Source organism: Rhinatrema bivittatum, chromosome 1, assembly GCF_901001135.1.
Source record: "Rhinatrema bivittatum chromosome 1, aRhiBiv1.1, whole genome shotgun sequence".
Classification (NCBI taxonomy): Eukaryota; Metazoa; Chordata; class Amphibia; order Gymnophiona; family Rhinatrematidae; genus Rhinatrema; species Rhinatrema bivittatum.
The window spans coordinates 425,174,992-425,190,812 of record NC_042615.1 but is presented as its reverse complement, the minus strand read 5'-3'; the positions used below and the strand labels follow the sequence as shown (position 1 = coordinate 425,190,812).

The window sequence follows — 15,821 nt, the reverse complement described above, 5'->3', positions numbered from 1 at the left end:
TCAAAGCTCTAGGAAGTTGATTTGAAATGTTGCTTCGAGTTTTGTCCACATACCTTGAGTTTGAAGATTGTCTACTTGCGCTCCCCATTCTAAGGTGGATGCATCTGTAGTTAAGGTAACTTGTGGGACTAGTGGTTGGAAAGGTTGGCCCTTGAGCAAATTGTTCGTGTCCGTCCACCAGAGGAGAGAGGAACGCAGCTGGTGTGTTATCCGAATTGGAGATGACAATGGTTGGATGGATTGGATCCACTGTTATTCTTATGGCTAATCTGGCCATAGGAGTGACATGGACTTTGGAAGCCATGTGGAGTTAGGAAATGATGAGCTGTAGCTGTTGCTTTTCGCGTAGCGATTTCGCTAACTTGGAGAGTGTGTGCGCGCGATCTTTTGGTAGGAATGCTTTTGTCATGGTTGTGTCCAAGTCTGCTCTGATGAACTGTAGAAGGTGAGATGGTATGAGGTGGGATTTTTGTTAGTTGATTAGAAATCCCAACGAGTGAAGCAGATTGATTGTGAGCTTAAGAGAAGTGAGAGCTCCTTGTCTTGATTGGCTTTTGATGAGCCAGTCATCCAGATAAGGAAAAACGTGTATGCTTTCTTTGCGTAAATGGGCGGCTGCCACTGCCAGGCACTTTGTGAATACTCTGTGTGCCGAGGCAAGTCCGAATAACAGGACTCAGTATTGAAAGTGTTGATGGCCTACTAGGAAGTGCAGGAACTTGCGATGAGGAGGGAATATTGGAATGTGAACGTAAGCATCTTGAAGATCCAATCTCCTTTTTGAAAAGGAAGCATGGTGCCTAAGAACCCCATTCTGAATTTTTCTTTTTGTAGAAATCTGTTGAGATTTTGGAGATCTAAGATGGGACGTAGTCCTCCTGTTTTCTTTGGAATGAGAAAATAGTGGGAGTAGAATCCTCTGCCCTGCTGAGGTCGGGGAACTGGTTCCACGGCCATAGCTCTCAGCAGTGTGGATAATTCTGCCTGTAGAAGAGTGGTATGATGTATGTGCATCCAAAGAGACTTTGGAGGAGAGTCTTTTGGCTGTGTAAGAAAATCCAGATGGTAGCCGTGTGCTATAATGGACAGAACTCATTGAACTGTGGTTATGGCTGACCAGCTGAGTAGAAAATAGGAAACCCTTCCTCCGACACGCAAGTTTATATTTGGGTTCATAGAGAGGCTGCTGTTCTCTGAGATCACTTCAAAAATCAGATGCCTGTCCTGTCTGAGGAGGAGGCTGAGGTCTGGATGTTTTGTTTTGTCTTGATTGACCTCTCTGTGATGGTCTGGATGTTCTACCACGAGAAGGTGGTGGATAAAATCTATGTGGTCTGTAGAACAGTTTCCTTGCATCCTTTCTGGTAGGTCGCCTTGTAGAAGATGAAGTGTCCCCTTGTATCATGGAGAGTTGGCGTAAAGTCTCATTTAATTTTTTAACTGTGCAACTGCTGCTTGCACCGATGGAATCGGCACTGGAATCGGTTGGCTCGATCCCGATAGGCCAGATGGTCCTGGACATGGCTGATCGGAATCGGAGGAGTCAGTTCTCAAAGAGTCTGGAATTGGCACCGGTGGATTTGGTTGATTAATCGGTGTCTTCAGCGTCGATGGAATCTGTAAGGCACCGAGCCCTTCTACCTTTAGACGTCATCTCGGCGCACTGAGGACAAGATGAAACTTTATGTCCGGGGCCAAGACATAGAACACATTCAATATATGGATCGATGATAGACATGGTACAGGGGCAATTCGGGCATTTTTTCAAACCGGTTGCCATCATGAAAAGGCCGGATAGCCATCGATAGCCTGCAGTCACCGAAAAAATAAAGGAACGGAATCGACCGCTTTTGTCACCAATCGATGGAAAAATTGATCCAGAGACTGGGAGACCCCAATGAAGGGATTTTTCTGAGAGAAAATATTAGTTTTTCCGTGAGGAAACGTTGCGTGAAAACACACAGGGCTCCTTAACCGCAAGGCTAAAAGCAGTGCGGAAAAAAGAAGACTAAAGGGAGACCCCTGTGGCTCGAGGGATCATGGCATGCTGGGCATGCTCAGTGAGCTCAGTGTGCCAGTCAAAAGTTTCTAGAAATTTTGACAGAAAGTTTTCCGTGATAGGGCTCCGCCAGTGACGTCACCCATATGTGAGGACTATCATCCTGCTTGTCCTGGGATAATATCCAAAATTTCCCAAAAACCAATAAAATATTTCATAACATCTGATGAATAAAAAAATCCAATAATTAGAAAAAACAAAATATTTCAAAATAGCAGAAACACAAATTATACCCAATATTTAAAACTAATAAGGATTAAAAAATCTCCTGCTCTCCATACTAGGGATCTTTTGATTTACAGTCATTCTGAGACTGCCATGGATTGGGGGAGGCAGGTCCGCACAAACTTTCTTATCTTATCTTCTCTCACATACATACAAACAATAACGTTAATTCTCTCACACACTTCCTCTCTCATATACATGCCTATGCTCTCACACACATCCACAGGCCCTCTCTCTCCCTCACAGACACATTGTGTGTCTGCACCCAAGTCTGATACAGCACACAGGCTCTCACACATACACATAGGCTCTCTCAGACACACACAAGCTCTGACACAGAAACACATGTACATATGCTGTCACACAGACACAACCTTCTCTTTTCTTCAGGTCACAGTGGGATGAGCTCTGCCGCGGCCCCATCTGGCTTCCTCTTCACTTCAGGCTGTGGTACGATGAGTTCCACCACAGTGGGCTCATCTTTGCTTCAGCCCCACCAGTCTTCCTATGATTGGGGGGGGGGGGGAGGGGGGGAAGCTGTGCACATATGCGCACACTTAACAGTGAACACTATAACAGCCTTTCCTCATTTTATCCACCAGCAGGTTGAGTTCTGCCGGCAGTCCACCTCTTTGCAGCTTTTCCTCATTTTTGGCCACCGGCAACCCCACAGCTTCTGCTGCTGCTTCCCCTCAGGTGTGCCACTCCATGCAAATGTACATTCAGTCGTGCTGGACATGTCCACCACCCTCTCTGTGAAGAAATATTTCTTGATGTTGATTCTGAGTCTTCGTCCCCTGGAGCTTCATATCGTGACCCCCTAACTCTATTGTTTACTTTCCAATGGAAAAGGTTTGAAATCATTCATCATTAAAACCTTTCATGTATCTGAAGTTCTGTATCATATGTCTCCTGCAACTCCTCTCTTCCAAGGTATACATATTTACTTCCTGCAGCTTCCCCTCATAAGTCTTCCAATACAGATCCCATACCATTTTGGTCACCCTTTTCTGGACCACCTCCATCCTGTCTTTATCCTTTTTAACATATGGTTTCTAGTACTGAACACAGTATTCCAGCTGAGGCCTCACCAAGGACATGTACAAGGGTATTATCTTCTTTTTCTTATTGGTTATTCCTTTCTCTATGCAGCCCAGCATTCTTCTGGCTTTAGATATTGTCTTATCACATTGCTTCACCACCTTCAGATCGCTAGACAGTATTACCCCAAGTTCCCTCTCTCAGGTAATGCACATTAGTCTTTCATCCATCATACACATCTTTTGGATTACAGCACCCCAGATGCATGACTCTGCACTTCTTGGTACTGAATTCCAACTGTCAAAGTCTTCGACCACTCTTCAAGCTTTCTTAAATCACTTTTCATTCTCTCTACTCCTTCAGGCAAGTCCACTCTTTTGCAGATCTTAGTATGCTTCGTCTTTCTACCTCTGTCTTATCCTTGACACCTTCAAGATGATACTTCTCCCCCCGAACATCCATCTCTGCAATCACACAGTTCACCTCTCCTTGAAGCAGCCAAGTCAGAGGAATTCCCACCCTCCAAGTTGCAACACTGACAGCTTCATCTCTTGGGCCAGAGCCTACAGCAGTGTTGAGGTCTTTTTGCCAGAGCCCACAGCAAGTGTAACTTCTCTTAGACCCAATGCTTTCTTCCCAAACCCACCAGAAGCGAACAGCTGGCTTGAGATAGTAGGTAGATCCCATTCCACTAGCAAAGTGAACCGAAGTCCGCATACGGTATTTCTGCCGGCTGTCGCCACAATATTTTTAAAATTTGGGTCTATCTGTGCTTATCTCTCATGAGATTAACACAGGCAGTCATCTTGCAATTTTTAAAAATACTTGCAGTGGCAGCTGGCAGAAATGCTCTATGTTGGCTTCATTTCACTTTGCTGACTGGTAGGATGGGCTTAACTTGTCACCTTAAGCCAGCTCTTCACTTCCAGAGGAAAAGGGGTACAGCATCGTACTGGTGCAACTGTGGTATGCTAGTTGAGAAGCACTGCCATGCATAGGTAACACAGCAATGACAGCAGAAAAAGACCAAATAGTCCCTCCAGTCTGCCCAGCAAGTTTCTTAAGGCAGTAACTGCAGGTTACCCCCATGTTTCTGTTGAAGGTAGCAATTACCGCTCCATGCAGGTTTTCCCATAGCCTTATGTTAAAGGTAGCAATATTTACAATCCAAACCAAGCAACTGTCAAGCCCATTACAAAATTATTACTAGCAACGTTTTACAGGGCAAGCAGCCTTCATGATAATCCAGACAATACTGTTTGGACATGCTTTGCATTTGGACTTGGCCGTAGAAGCAGTCCTGTGCTTTATCTCTAATGTCTGCATATCAGTACCCCAGACTGTAGAAGTTGGGGGCCCAGCATTAGCTATCATCTGAATCCAATTCCCCTTTTTCCCCCTGCCATCAAAGCAGAGAGTGATGTTACAGTTACGTCACAAGCATCAAGGCTAATTAAGGGTAATAATCCCCGTGCCTTCTGTTAAGGGTTGTAACTGCCACTCTGTGCAGTGTATCCCCATGTACCCTTTTCATTTCCAATCTCTGGTCTTTATGGTTACATCCAAACAGGATTTCTCAAGAGTACTTTAACAATGACATTTTAGAAACCAAGACCCAGGCAACTTTGAGGTGGGACACGAGACATAAGGAGACAACAAATAAATTATTTAAATAATGAAAAACTAAAGTAACATTACCATCATTCTGTAACAGCTAGATGTACTAAGGCATCGTGAGTGCGGGAGGGGGGAGGACTTGTTCCATAATATCCAAAATCCACAAGCAGGCCTTTGCTGAATCATACACCAGATGATCTTAAATCAACTCTATCACCAGTAACTCATTGACTCTTGCCTGCTTTCTCTCGATTCAGTCAAATGCTATATGTCCTACTTTAGCCCCAATTCCCAAGGCCCTTTGCCAATACCATGGTCTTAACCTAACCATTCTCTACCAGCCATGTATCATAGCTAGATATATATATATATCTACCCTGGTTTGTTTCAACAGTTTCATGATCCTAGTTCTGTATTCCTCTGTTTTATGTAATTGCACTATTTGAGGCACTGTTATTGTTATTATGTAAACCGTTTTGATTTGTAATCCTGTTACAAGAAATTCGGTATATAAAACCGTTAAATAAATAAATAAATAAACAGACAACAAGACCTGCTTTCATGACTTCACTAACTCACAGCCTTTAGTTAAAGTTAACAAACAAGAGGGTGGAAGCAAGCAATAATCTGCTACACACTGTCCATTTTTCTTTGAAAATTGGGTCTTATTTTGAAAAAAATGAGAATTCTTCCCAAACGAATGCATTTTGATTTTTGGAATATTAAAACTGAATTGAAACCCTAATTAACTGCAACATATTTCCATAGCCCAGGAGTATGCCACAACAAATCTGGTCTTCAGGATATTCACAATGAATATACATAAAGTATATTTGCATGCACTACCTCCATGGTATGTAAATATATCTTATGCATATCCATTGAGAATGTGGCACTCCAGAACAGGAGTTGTCTACCCCTGCTCTAGTCACTGCACTCTTAAAAATGGTCTTTTTTAAATTACTAAAATAGTGTATAGAATTTCATACACGTTTGTGCTGCTTTTCCAGTTTTCCTTTAGTTTCTTCCAGTTCCCTCTGGATCTTCTGTACATGCTTATTCATCTTACGTATTGTGGAATGCAAGATTTCCCAAATGTACAACCTAGGAAAGAAGTAATTATTAAAATGAGTTTATATATTTGTAAAATCAAAACCAACTTGCTAAAGATACTGATTTAAATTTTTTTTTTTAATTTTATGAAAAGAAATTTCTTAAACAAGAAAAATCTAATCAGGATACTTCCCTGGACTACTGCTGTATATGCAAATTGTTTTTTTTTAAGATATTCTATGATGATATGTTATTCAAACAATCCTTTTAAATACTGTAAACCACTCTGATATCATGTGAAAGGTGGACAAGCCAAACTAAATTACCTTGTGAAGTCATGAGAGAGCTCTGGAGAGAAGATCCAGTTTGCCACAGCAGCACAATCAACAATCTGTGTTCGAATCATCTTGTCGATCAGTACAGCAATCATCTGTAAACACAGAGAGAAAATAAACTACGCATGCCTGAACATCCTATTTCTGCAGACTGCAAGGTCGGATCTGCAGGATGCAAGCACTTTCCTTGCCAGGGCCTCCAATCTGTTCTTCAGCATTGCCAATGTGGGAAATTTACTACTGTATGCAAAGCTCACTCCTCTCAGCTGCTACTATAACCATCCCTCATAGCAAAAGAAGCACCCTAAATCTCCTCACTGTATAATGCAGTTTGAAATACAAAGCCTGAAAATCATCTTTTGGAAGACACTATCGCAACGCCTAGCCTCAGCAACTAATATATTTGACCTCAAAGCAGTAGCAATAATTAGATTCATCAAAATATCAACTTTTCAATTGCCCTACTCCACTGCATCCAATTTTCTCTCGCTCTCCTCCAAATATGCACTAATATTTTATTGTTTATGCTTTTGAACTTCTCCATAATAAGAAGTGTACACCATTAATTTTGCCTGCGCTTCCCTCAATGACCAACATTTCAAATCATGTCACAGAAAGGCATGTATACAAATCAATGCCATACAGCAGAGATTCCCAAACTCATTTCTCGAGGGCCACAACCTAGTCAGGTGTTCAGGATTTCCACAATGAATATGCATGAAATTTGCATGCACTGCTTCCAAATAGATCTTGATGAATATTCGTTGTGCAAATCTGAAAACCAGACTGGGATGTAGCTGTTGAGGACTACGTTTGGGGATTTCTGCCATAGAGAATCAGCAGGAGATGATTCTCTATGGCTTGGCCTCTGTTGGAAACAGGATGCTGGGCTTGATGTACCCTTGGTCTGTCCCAGTAGGCAATTTCTTATGTTCATAAGAAGGGCTTACTTTGTCGCATCAATTTGCAGATTTCTGCTGCTAACTAAAAGCTTACATACAATAATATCAGAAATATTCAAGTTCCCATTTTAGTAATTTCAATGGCATCCCTTTATATGAAGGTTTAGCTCTTTCTTTTGGTCAATACCAAAGGCTAGAGGCAGTACTTTAGAAAGGGGACCTAAGCCTATGTAGTAGGTCCAGGTACACTGCTGATGTGTTTTAGCCTTGGAGAATGAATACCAGAGTTGCTTACCTCTAACAGGTGTTCTCCCAAGACAGCAGAATGTAGTCCTCACATATGGGTGATGTCATCAGACGGAGCCCTGTCACGGAAAGCTTCTGTCACAGTTTCTAGAACTTTTGACTGGCCCAGCATGCCATAATCCCTGTGGCCACAGGGGTCTCCCTTCGGTCTTGTTTGTAGCAAAAGGTACAAGCGAAAAATAAAATAATAAAACGGTTTTGGACCCAACTCCGTGGGGTGGCGGGTGGGTTTCTTGAGGACTACATCCTGCTGTCCTGGGAGAACACCTGTTACAGGTAAGCAAATCTGCTTTATCCCAGGATAAGCAGGATGGTAGTCCTCACATATGGGTGATTAGCAAGCTACAGGCTGACTCATGTTTATGCAGACCAACAGCATACAACCTGTGTAACAGGCACAACAACTGGTGTACTGTTGGTAAAATGAGGCAGCCTGAAAATCACAGCAGGTGGATGTGGAAGGAGTTGGGATTATACTGGAAACAAGTTTTTCAACACGGATTGGCCAAAGGCAGAGGTCTTGACATCCTTCCTTGTCCAAACAGTAATGTGCTGCAAATGTGTGTAGGGAACTCCAGATTGCAGCTCTACATATGTCAGCAATCGGTACTGAATGATGGTGTGCTACTGACATTGCCATGGTTCTAAGTGAGTGCGCCTTCACTCGCCCCTGAAAGGGAAGGCTTGCTTTCTCATAGCAGAATTCTATACAGTCTGCTAGCCAGTTGGAGAGAGTTTGTTTGCCCACTGCAACTCCCAACTTGTTTTTATCAAAAGAAACAAAGAGTTGGGTGGATTTTCTATGGACTGCAGTGTGGTCTAGGTAAAATGCAAATGCACGTTTACAGTCCAAGGTGTATAAAACTCTCTCGCCCTGCCTGGTGAGTGAGGCCTTGGGAAAGGGCAAGACTATAGACTGATTCAAGTGAAAGTCCGTTACCACTTTGGGAAGGAATTTAGGGTGAGTGCAGAGTACCACTCGGTCATGGAGGAACCTGGTATAGGGTGAGTATGTGACAAGGGCTTGTAACGCACCGACCCTTCGAGCAGATGTAATGGCTACTAGGAAAAGGACTTTCCATGTAAGAAATTCATCATCACAGGAATGCAAAGGCTCAAACGGGGAACGCATAAGCCTTGTAAGCACTACATTGAGGTCCCATTCTGCAACTGGTGGCTGTAGAGGGGGTTTAAGTTGAAGTAAGCCCCTCATAAACCGACCCACTAGGGGTTGCGCAGTTATTGGGGCATCCCCTACTCCTTTGTGGTATGCTGAGATGGCACTGAGGTGTACACGTACTGAGGAAGTCTGGAGACCAGAGTCTGAAAGGTGCCAGAGATAGTCTAATAGAGATGGAGTGGGGCAGGAAAAGGGATCTATACCTTTTTGTGTGCACCACTTGGTAAATCTAGCCCATTTAAAATGGTAAGATTTGCATGTGGAAGGCTTTCGGGAAGCTACAAGCACTTGAGAAACATTAGTCGAAAGATTGAGTGGTTGTAAGATCAAGCTTTCAACATCCAGGCTATTAGGGTAGGTTTTGAGAGTTCGGGTGGCGTAACCTGCCGTTCTGCGTGAAGAGGCTGGGTGCAGTGCCCAGACGAACTGGTTCCTAAACTGAGAGGTCGAGAAGTATGGGAAACCACATTTGTCGAGGCCAGTACGAGGCTATGAGAATCATTAAAGCCCTCGTCCTGTTGTAGCTTCACGTGGTAGCTTCATGCTATCAGTGGTATTGGAGGATACGTATAGGAGGCCTATGTTCCAGGGGCGAGCAAAGGCGTCCATGGCTAACATTTTTTTATGTCTGTGTAGGGAGCAGAATCTGTCCACTCTGTGATCCAATTTGGAAGCAAAGAGATAGATGTCTGGGTGACCCCAGCTTTGGAAGATTTTGCTCGCTACAGAAGGATCCATTCGTGGGGATGGAAACATCGACAGGCGATCTGCCACTACATTCCGCATGCCTGCTAGATAATTGGCTCGAAGATGCATGGAATGTTGGAGAGCCCAGCTCCAAATCTGTGCGGTTTCTTGGCAGAGCAGATAAGAGCCTGTGCCCCCCTTGCTTGTTCAAGTACCACACTGTAACTGTGTTGTCTGTTTGAATGAGTACAGTCTTGTGCGAAAGGCAGTCCTTGAATGCATAAAGGGCATAACGTATGGCTCGAAGTTCTAGAAAGTTAATCTGAAATTTCGCCTTGAGCTGTGTCCATGTACCTTGAATCTGGAGGTTGTTGACATGAGCTCCCCAAACCAAGTTGGATGCGTCCATGGTTAAAGTCACCTGAGGAGTTGGTGGCTGGAAGTGTAAACTGTCAGTAAGTTTGCTTTGTTGGTTCACCAGAGACGTGAGAGACGCAGCTGTTCGGTTACATGAATCATGGATGAAAGCGGTTGAATGGCTTGGAGCCACTGAGATTTCAAAGTCCATTGAGTTACTCTCATGGCAAGCCTGGCCATGGGAATGACGTGGAACGTAGAAGCCATGTGGCCCAGCAGTGTTAAGAATTGATGGGCTGAGGCTATGCTGTGTATGCATAGAGATATGGCAAGTTTGGACAGTATGTTTGCACGCTCCATGGGTAGGAAGGCCTTTTCGGCTGTGGTATCCAAATCCGCTCCGATGAAGGTTAGCACGTGAGACGGATTTAAGTGGGATTTCTGGTAATTGATGAGAAACCCCAACGAGTGTAGCAGATTGATAGTGAGCTTTAAAGCATTGAGAGCTCCATGCCTGGATTAGCTCTTGATTAGCCAGTCATCCAGGTAAGGAAACACGTGTATGCTGTTTTTGCCTAGCCACTGCTAGGCATTTTGTAAATACACGGGGTGCCGAGGCAAGTCCGAAAGGCAGAACCGGGTACTGAAAATATTGATGACCCACTATAAAGCGCAGGTATTTGTGGTGACGTGGTGATACGGCAATGTGTGCACAGGCATCTTGAATGTCCAGAGAACAGAGCAAGTCTCTGTTGTTGAAGGGGAAGCATGGTGCCTAGAGACAACATCCTGAATTTTTCTTTTTGTAGAAATTTGTTGAGATTGCGGAGGTCTAGGATGGAGCAGAGGCCGCCTGATTTCTTTGGAATGAGAAGATAGCGGGAGTAGAACCTTCTGCCCTGCTGAGCCAGGGGAATGGCTTCCACAGCCCTGGTACTTAATAAGGTGGACAGTTCTGACTCTAGAAGGCCTGTGTGATCTCTTCAGATCCACAGTGGATTGGGTGGTGAATCCAGGGGTACCATGAGGAAGTTTAGATGGTATCCCTAGGTTATGATGAATATTACCCATTGGTCTGTTGTAATGAGGTGCCGGTTGTCCATGAGGTGGTGCAGCCGACCTCCTACAGATAAAGTCTGGTCTTGGATTAATGGAGTGGCTACTGTTCTCTGGAAAGGTTTCAAAATCCAGAGACCAGGCCCATTTGCGGGGTTGGTTGTGATCTGCACGTTTTGGTCTGACGTGGATGTCCTCTTTGAGGTGGTCTGGCTGGTCTCACGCGAGATGTAGGTGGGTAGTATTTGCGTTAGCGATAAAAAGGTCTTCTAGGATCCCTTCTCGTGGTTTTCCGAGCAGAGGAGGGAGCTTCAGCAGTGACTGTGGATAGCTGACGCAGGGTTTCATAATGATCCTTCAGTTGAGCCACTGCGTCCTATATCTTATCGCCAAAGAGATTATCTCCAGTGCACGGAAAATCAGTGAGCTTATCCTGGACTTCCGGTCAAATCAGAAGCCTTAAGCCAGGCCCATCTTCTAGCACTGATTCCTGTTGCTGATAAACGAGAAGCCGTCTCAAAGGAATCATATGCAGCTCTGACCATATGTTTCCTTGCCTCAAGGCCTTTTTGGAGAATGGCAGTTAGCAGACTCCCTCCCCCAGCAACAACAGGAAAACCTATCTCATGGACTTGCTTCCATAGATTCCTCTGGTATTGTGACATATATAACTGATAGGCAGTTATACGTGACACTAACATAGAGCCTTGGAAGATTTTACGATCTAGACAGTCTAAAAACTTTTGGTCCTTTCCAGGGGGAGCTGAAGAATGAGGGCGCAATCTCTTGGCCTTCTTCTGCACAGATTCCACTATCACTGATTGATGAGGTAACAGTGGCTTCTGAAAACCTGGAGTGTGTTGGACCAGATATGTTGCATCTATCTTTCTACTGACTGGTGGGACAGTGCAAGGGTGCTCCCATAGGCGATGATGCAGATCCAAGAGCACTTCATGGACTGGAATGGCCATAATTTCCTTGGGGAAAAAAGATAGGTAGTATAATGGATTGATTGAGATGAAACTCTGACACTAGGCAAAAACTTAGGGTGAGTGCGGAGTACTGCCCGGTCTTGCAGAAGTTTAGTGTAAGGCGGATAGGTAACTAAGGCCTGTAACTCACTAAACTCTGCGAGCCGAAGTGATTGCCAAAAGGAAAATCACTTTCCATGTGAGATAGCGAAGTTCACAGGAGTGGAGAGGCTCAAATGGTGGTTTCATGAGCCTTCCTAAAATCAGGTTGAGGTCCCAAGAAGAGGCCGGAAGACGCAGTGGAGGCTTGAGGTGAAGCAAGCCCTTCAGAAAACGTGTTACAAGGGGTTGTACTGATATAGGAACATCCCCAACACCTTTATGGAAGGCAGCCACCGCACTGACATGCATTCTGATGGAGGAAGTTTTTAGACCTGACTCCGACAAGTGCCAGAGATAGTCCAGAAATTTTGTGATTGGACAGGTAAAGGGATCAAGGGATTGAGAAGAGCATCATGACTGAAACCTGTTCCATTTGTAAGAATAAGATTTTCTCGTGGAAGGCTTCCGTGAAGCAATCAGGACACGGAAAACCGATTCAGAAAGGTTGAGTGGCTGAAGGATTAACCTTTCAACATCCATGCCGTCAGGGACAAGGCTTGCAGATTGGGGTGGCGCAGGCACCCGTCGTTTTGCATAATCAGAAGCAGGTCCTTTCCCAAGGGAATGTGCCTGCGAAGGGAGAGATCCTGAAGTATTGGAAACCACACTTGGCAAGGCCAGTGAGGTGCTATCAGGATCATGGTTCCCTTGTCCTGACGTAACTTCACGAGAGTCTTTGAGAGAAGTAGAAGTGGAGGGAATGCATATAAAAGAGACCTGTCACCCACGAGAGGGATAGTTGTGAGTGTTGGCTGCGAGTGAGAGAGCAAATGTTCTCCACTTTGCAGTTGACATGTTGCAAAGAGATCTATTTGAGGGTCACCCCATTGTTGGAAGATTGAATCCGCCACTAAGGGGTTGAGAGACCACTCGTAGCTTGTCTGCCAACACATTGTCCACTCCCGGCAAGTAGGTGGCCCTGAGGTACATCGAGTGGGAGAGGGCCTCCGCCCATATCTGCGCAGCTTCCTGACACAGAAGGTAGGAGCCCGTGGCTCCCTGTTTGTTGACGTACCGCATGGCCACCTGGTTATCCGTCTGAATCAGGATGACCTGATTGGACAGGCGATCCTGAAATTCCCTGAGAGCATATCTGATTGCTCGCAGCTCCAGGAAATTGATTTGGTGTTTGGATTCCTCTGGAGACCAATTTCCTTGTGTCTGCAGATTGGCCACATGGGCTCCCCAGCATAGATTGGAAGCATCGGTGGTGAGAATTATTTGAAAGTTTGGAGGTTGGAAGGGCAAGCCTTGGAGGAAATTGACCTGATTTTTCCACCAGGCGAGAGACTGACGGAGTGAGTCGATGATGTGGACAATGGTCGACAGGGGCTGAATGCATTGAGTCCATTGTGACCTTAGAGTCCACTGCATGGACTCTCATGGCTAGGCGGGCCATTGGGGTGACCTGAACTGAGGACGCCATGTGTCCCAGTAGGATGAGAAAGCGGCGTGCAATCGTGTAGCGCTGAGACTGCAGCTGGTGTGCAAGAAAGATGAGAGTGAGAGCTCGTTGTCGAGGTAGAAAAGCTTTTGCCTTCAAGGTGTCCAAGTCTGCCCTTATGAATGATAAGGTTTGAGATGGAACTAAGTAGGATTTGTCATAGTTGACGAGAAATCCTAGCAAAATCAGGGTGTGTAAGATAAGATGCAGGGACGACAGAGCAGTTTGCTGAGTAGGAGCCTTGATCAACCAATCGTCTAGATAGGGGTAGACGTGAACACCTTGAGTTCTGAGGAAGGCTGCAACTACTACGAGACATTTCGTGAAGACTTATGGTGCAGATGCGAGGCCGAATGGAAGCACTTGGTACTGATAGTGATTGGGGCCTACCAGAAATCTCAGGTATTTGCGATGAGATGGAGTTATCACAATATGAGTTTATGCATCCTGGAGGTCTAGAGAGCAGAGCCAGTTTCCTTTTTGCAGAAGAGGAAGGAGGGAACCCAAGGTTACCATCTTGAACTTTTCTTGTTGGAGGTACTTATTGAGGGCACATAGGTCCAGAATTGGACGAACGCCGCCTGATTTTTTGGGAATTAGAAAGTACCGGGAATAGAATCCTAGGCCTTGTTGGGAATAGGGTACTGGTTCTATTGCTCTGGACTGGAGGAGGGAGTCTTCCTGTTCCAGAAGTGGTGAGTGGTCGGATGTTCCCCACATCAGCCGAGGTGGGGAGTCAAGTGGGATGGAGAGAAAGTTCAGGTGATAACCCTGAGAGATTATGGCGAGAACCCACTGGTCTGAGGTGATTGTTTGCCACTTGTTGTGGAAATGGCACAATCGACCTCCCACTGGTATCTTGAGGCAGTGGAAGTTGTCGATGCCGGACGGTCACCGGCCGGTGGCCGATACTGGCGCAAAGTGGACGGTGCCGGTTCTGACGACATCGATGTAATAGACGGCGTCGGGGTTTGAGCATGGAAGAGAAGTTCCATCTTCTCCATTCTGGCCTTGCGACCACTGGGTGTCGTTAGAGCACAATTGGTGCAGGTCAGGACATAGTGCTCACATCCAAGACACATTACACAGACTTTATGAGGGTCTGTTATGGACATGGTGCGATTGCAGTCCGGGCACAGATGGAATCCAGACGCCATGGCCATGAAAAAACTTGAGCCGCGGTACGGTCGACGGCCAGTAGGCCGCGAGGGCCAAACTCGACGGGAATCGACCGAAAACAGGTAAAAACTTACCGGATTACCACAGAGTCAAAAATTCGAAGGAGGGACCCCTGTGGGGTATAAAACTTTAGTAATTCCGTGAGGAAAATTCCTGTCAGGAATCTCTATGGAGCTCCTTAACCGCGTGACTACTGCTGCGCGGAAAAAAGAAGACTGAAGGGGGACTCCTGCTGGCTGCAGGGTTAGTGCCATGCTGGGCATGCCCAGTAGGGGCCAGTCAAAGTTCTAGAAACTTTGACAAAAGTGTTTCGCGTTTGGGCTCCATCCTGTGATGTCACCCATATGTGAGGATTACCATCCTGCTTGTCCTGTGAGAAAGGTAGAGATAAAAACATTCATCTTCAATATGCTGCGCTGTCTATTTTTTTTTCCCCCCAAATAATGTTTATTGCAAGAGAAAGAGAGGTACAATTGGAACAAACACCATGACTGAGTCCCCAAAGTCCCAGGCATACGCTAAAATGGAGAAAGGGGATGCTGTATACCTGTTTGACTCTCTTCCCTGTTGTGTTCCCTGTGTTTGTTTCAGGCTATTACTGTATCATTGTATGTTTCTCGAGGGGCCTTTCTGGACTTGACCTGTTTTACAATTGTTTGGTTGGTTGGTCTCTTGCAAATTTCTGTTGTCTGCTGCTTTGTCTTACAATGGTCACTTTCTATAGACTTTCTAGAATACTCTTGTTCAAAAAGCAGTTTTCTAATTAAGGTTACTAAGGAAGCCAGCCCATTTAAAAACACATTGGAATCTTGTTTCATGAAATAGGGGTGATATATGTAAACAGTTTTTCAGTTTTGCTGCAGACTTTCTTCATGAAGTACACAGCAACAATATAAAACAAATAGAAAGAGCAACTGTCTATATAGTCTCAGTTCTAGTCCCAATACATTTCATATGCAAAAACTGCCAATGTTGCCCTTTTCCCACACCCCCTGAAAGCACTCAACAGTCAAAACTGAAACAGTCTAATGATCCCCAGTGACCTAGCTCCACAAGTTTTATTGAGCTAGGTTCAACCATTTAAAAGTTATAAGGTGGTACACACAAAGATAAAAACCCATAACACATTTTATGACCGGATAAGCCTCTTTTCATATAGAAAGAGGCTAAAAACATACAATAAAACACTGGATGTGCTATGACAAAATGCATAGTAAGCTTACATTTACATGAAAAAGCACCATTGG

The 15,821-nt window shown here is 44.9% G+C and overlaps 1 protein-coding gene across 3 annotated transcripts in view; it reads right to left on the bottom strand.

Annotated features, from left to right (window-relative positions):
- NCBP1 (nuclear cap binding protein subunit 1) overlaps positions 1 to 15,821 on the bottom strand; it is a 437,475-nt gene that overhangs the window by 45,289 nt on the left and 376,365 nt on the right. For all 3 annotated transcript variants that reach the window (XM_029603603.1, XM_029603613.1, XM_029603623.1), the window contains 2 exons: positions 6,322 to 6,425; positions 5,932 to 6,046 (listed from right to left, as the gene is read on the bottom strand). In XM_029603603.1, coding sequence (XP_029459463.1) covers positions 5,932 to 6,046; positions 6,322 to 6,425 — 219 coding nt within the window. The remainder of the gene's footprint in view (positions 1 to 5,931; positions 6,047 to 6,321; positions 6,426 to 15,821) is intronic.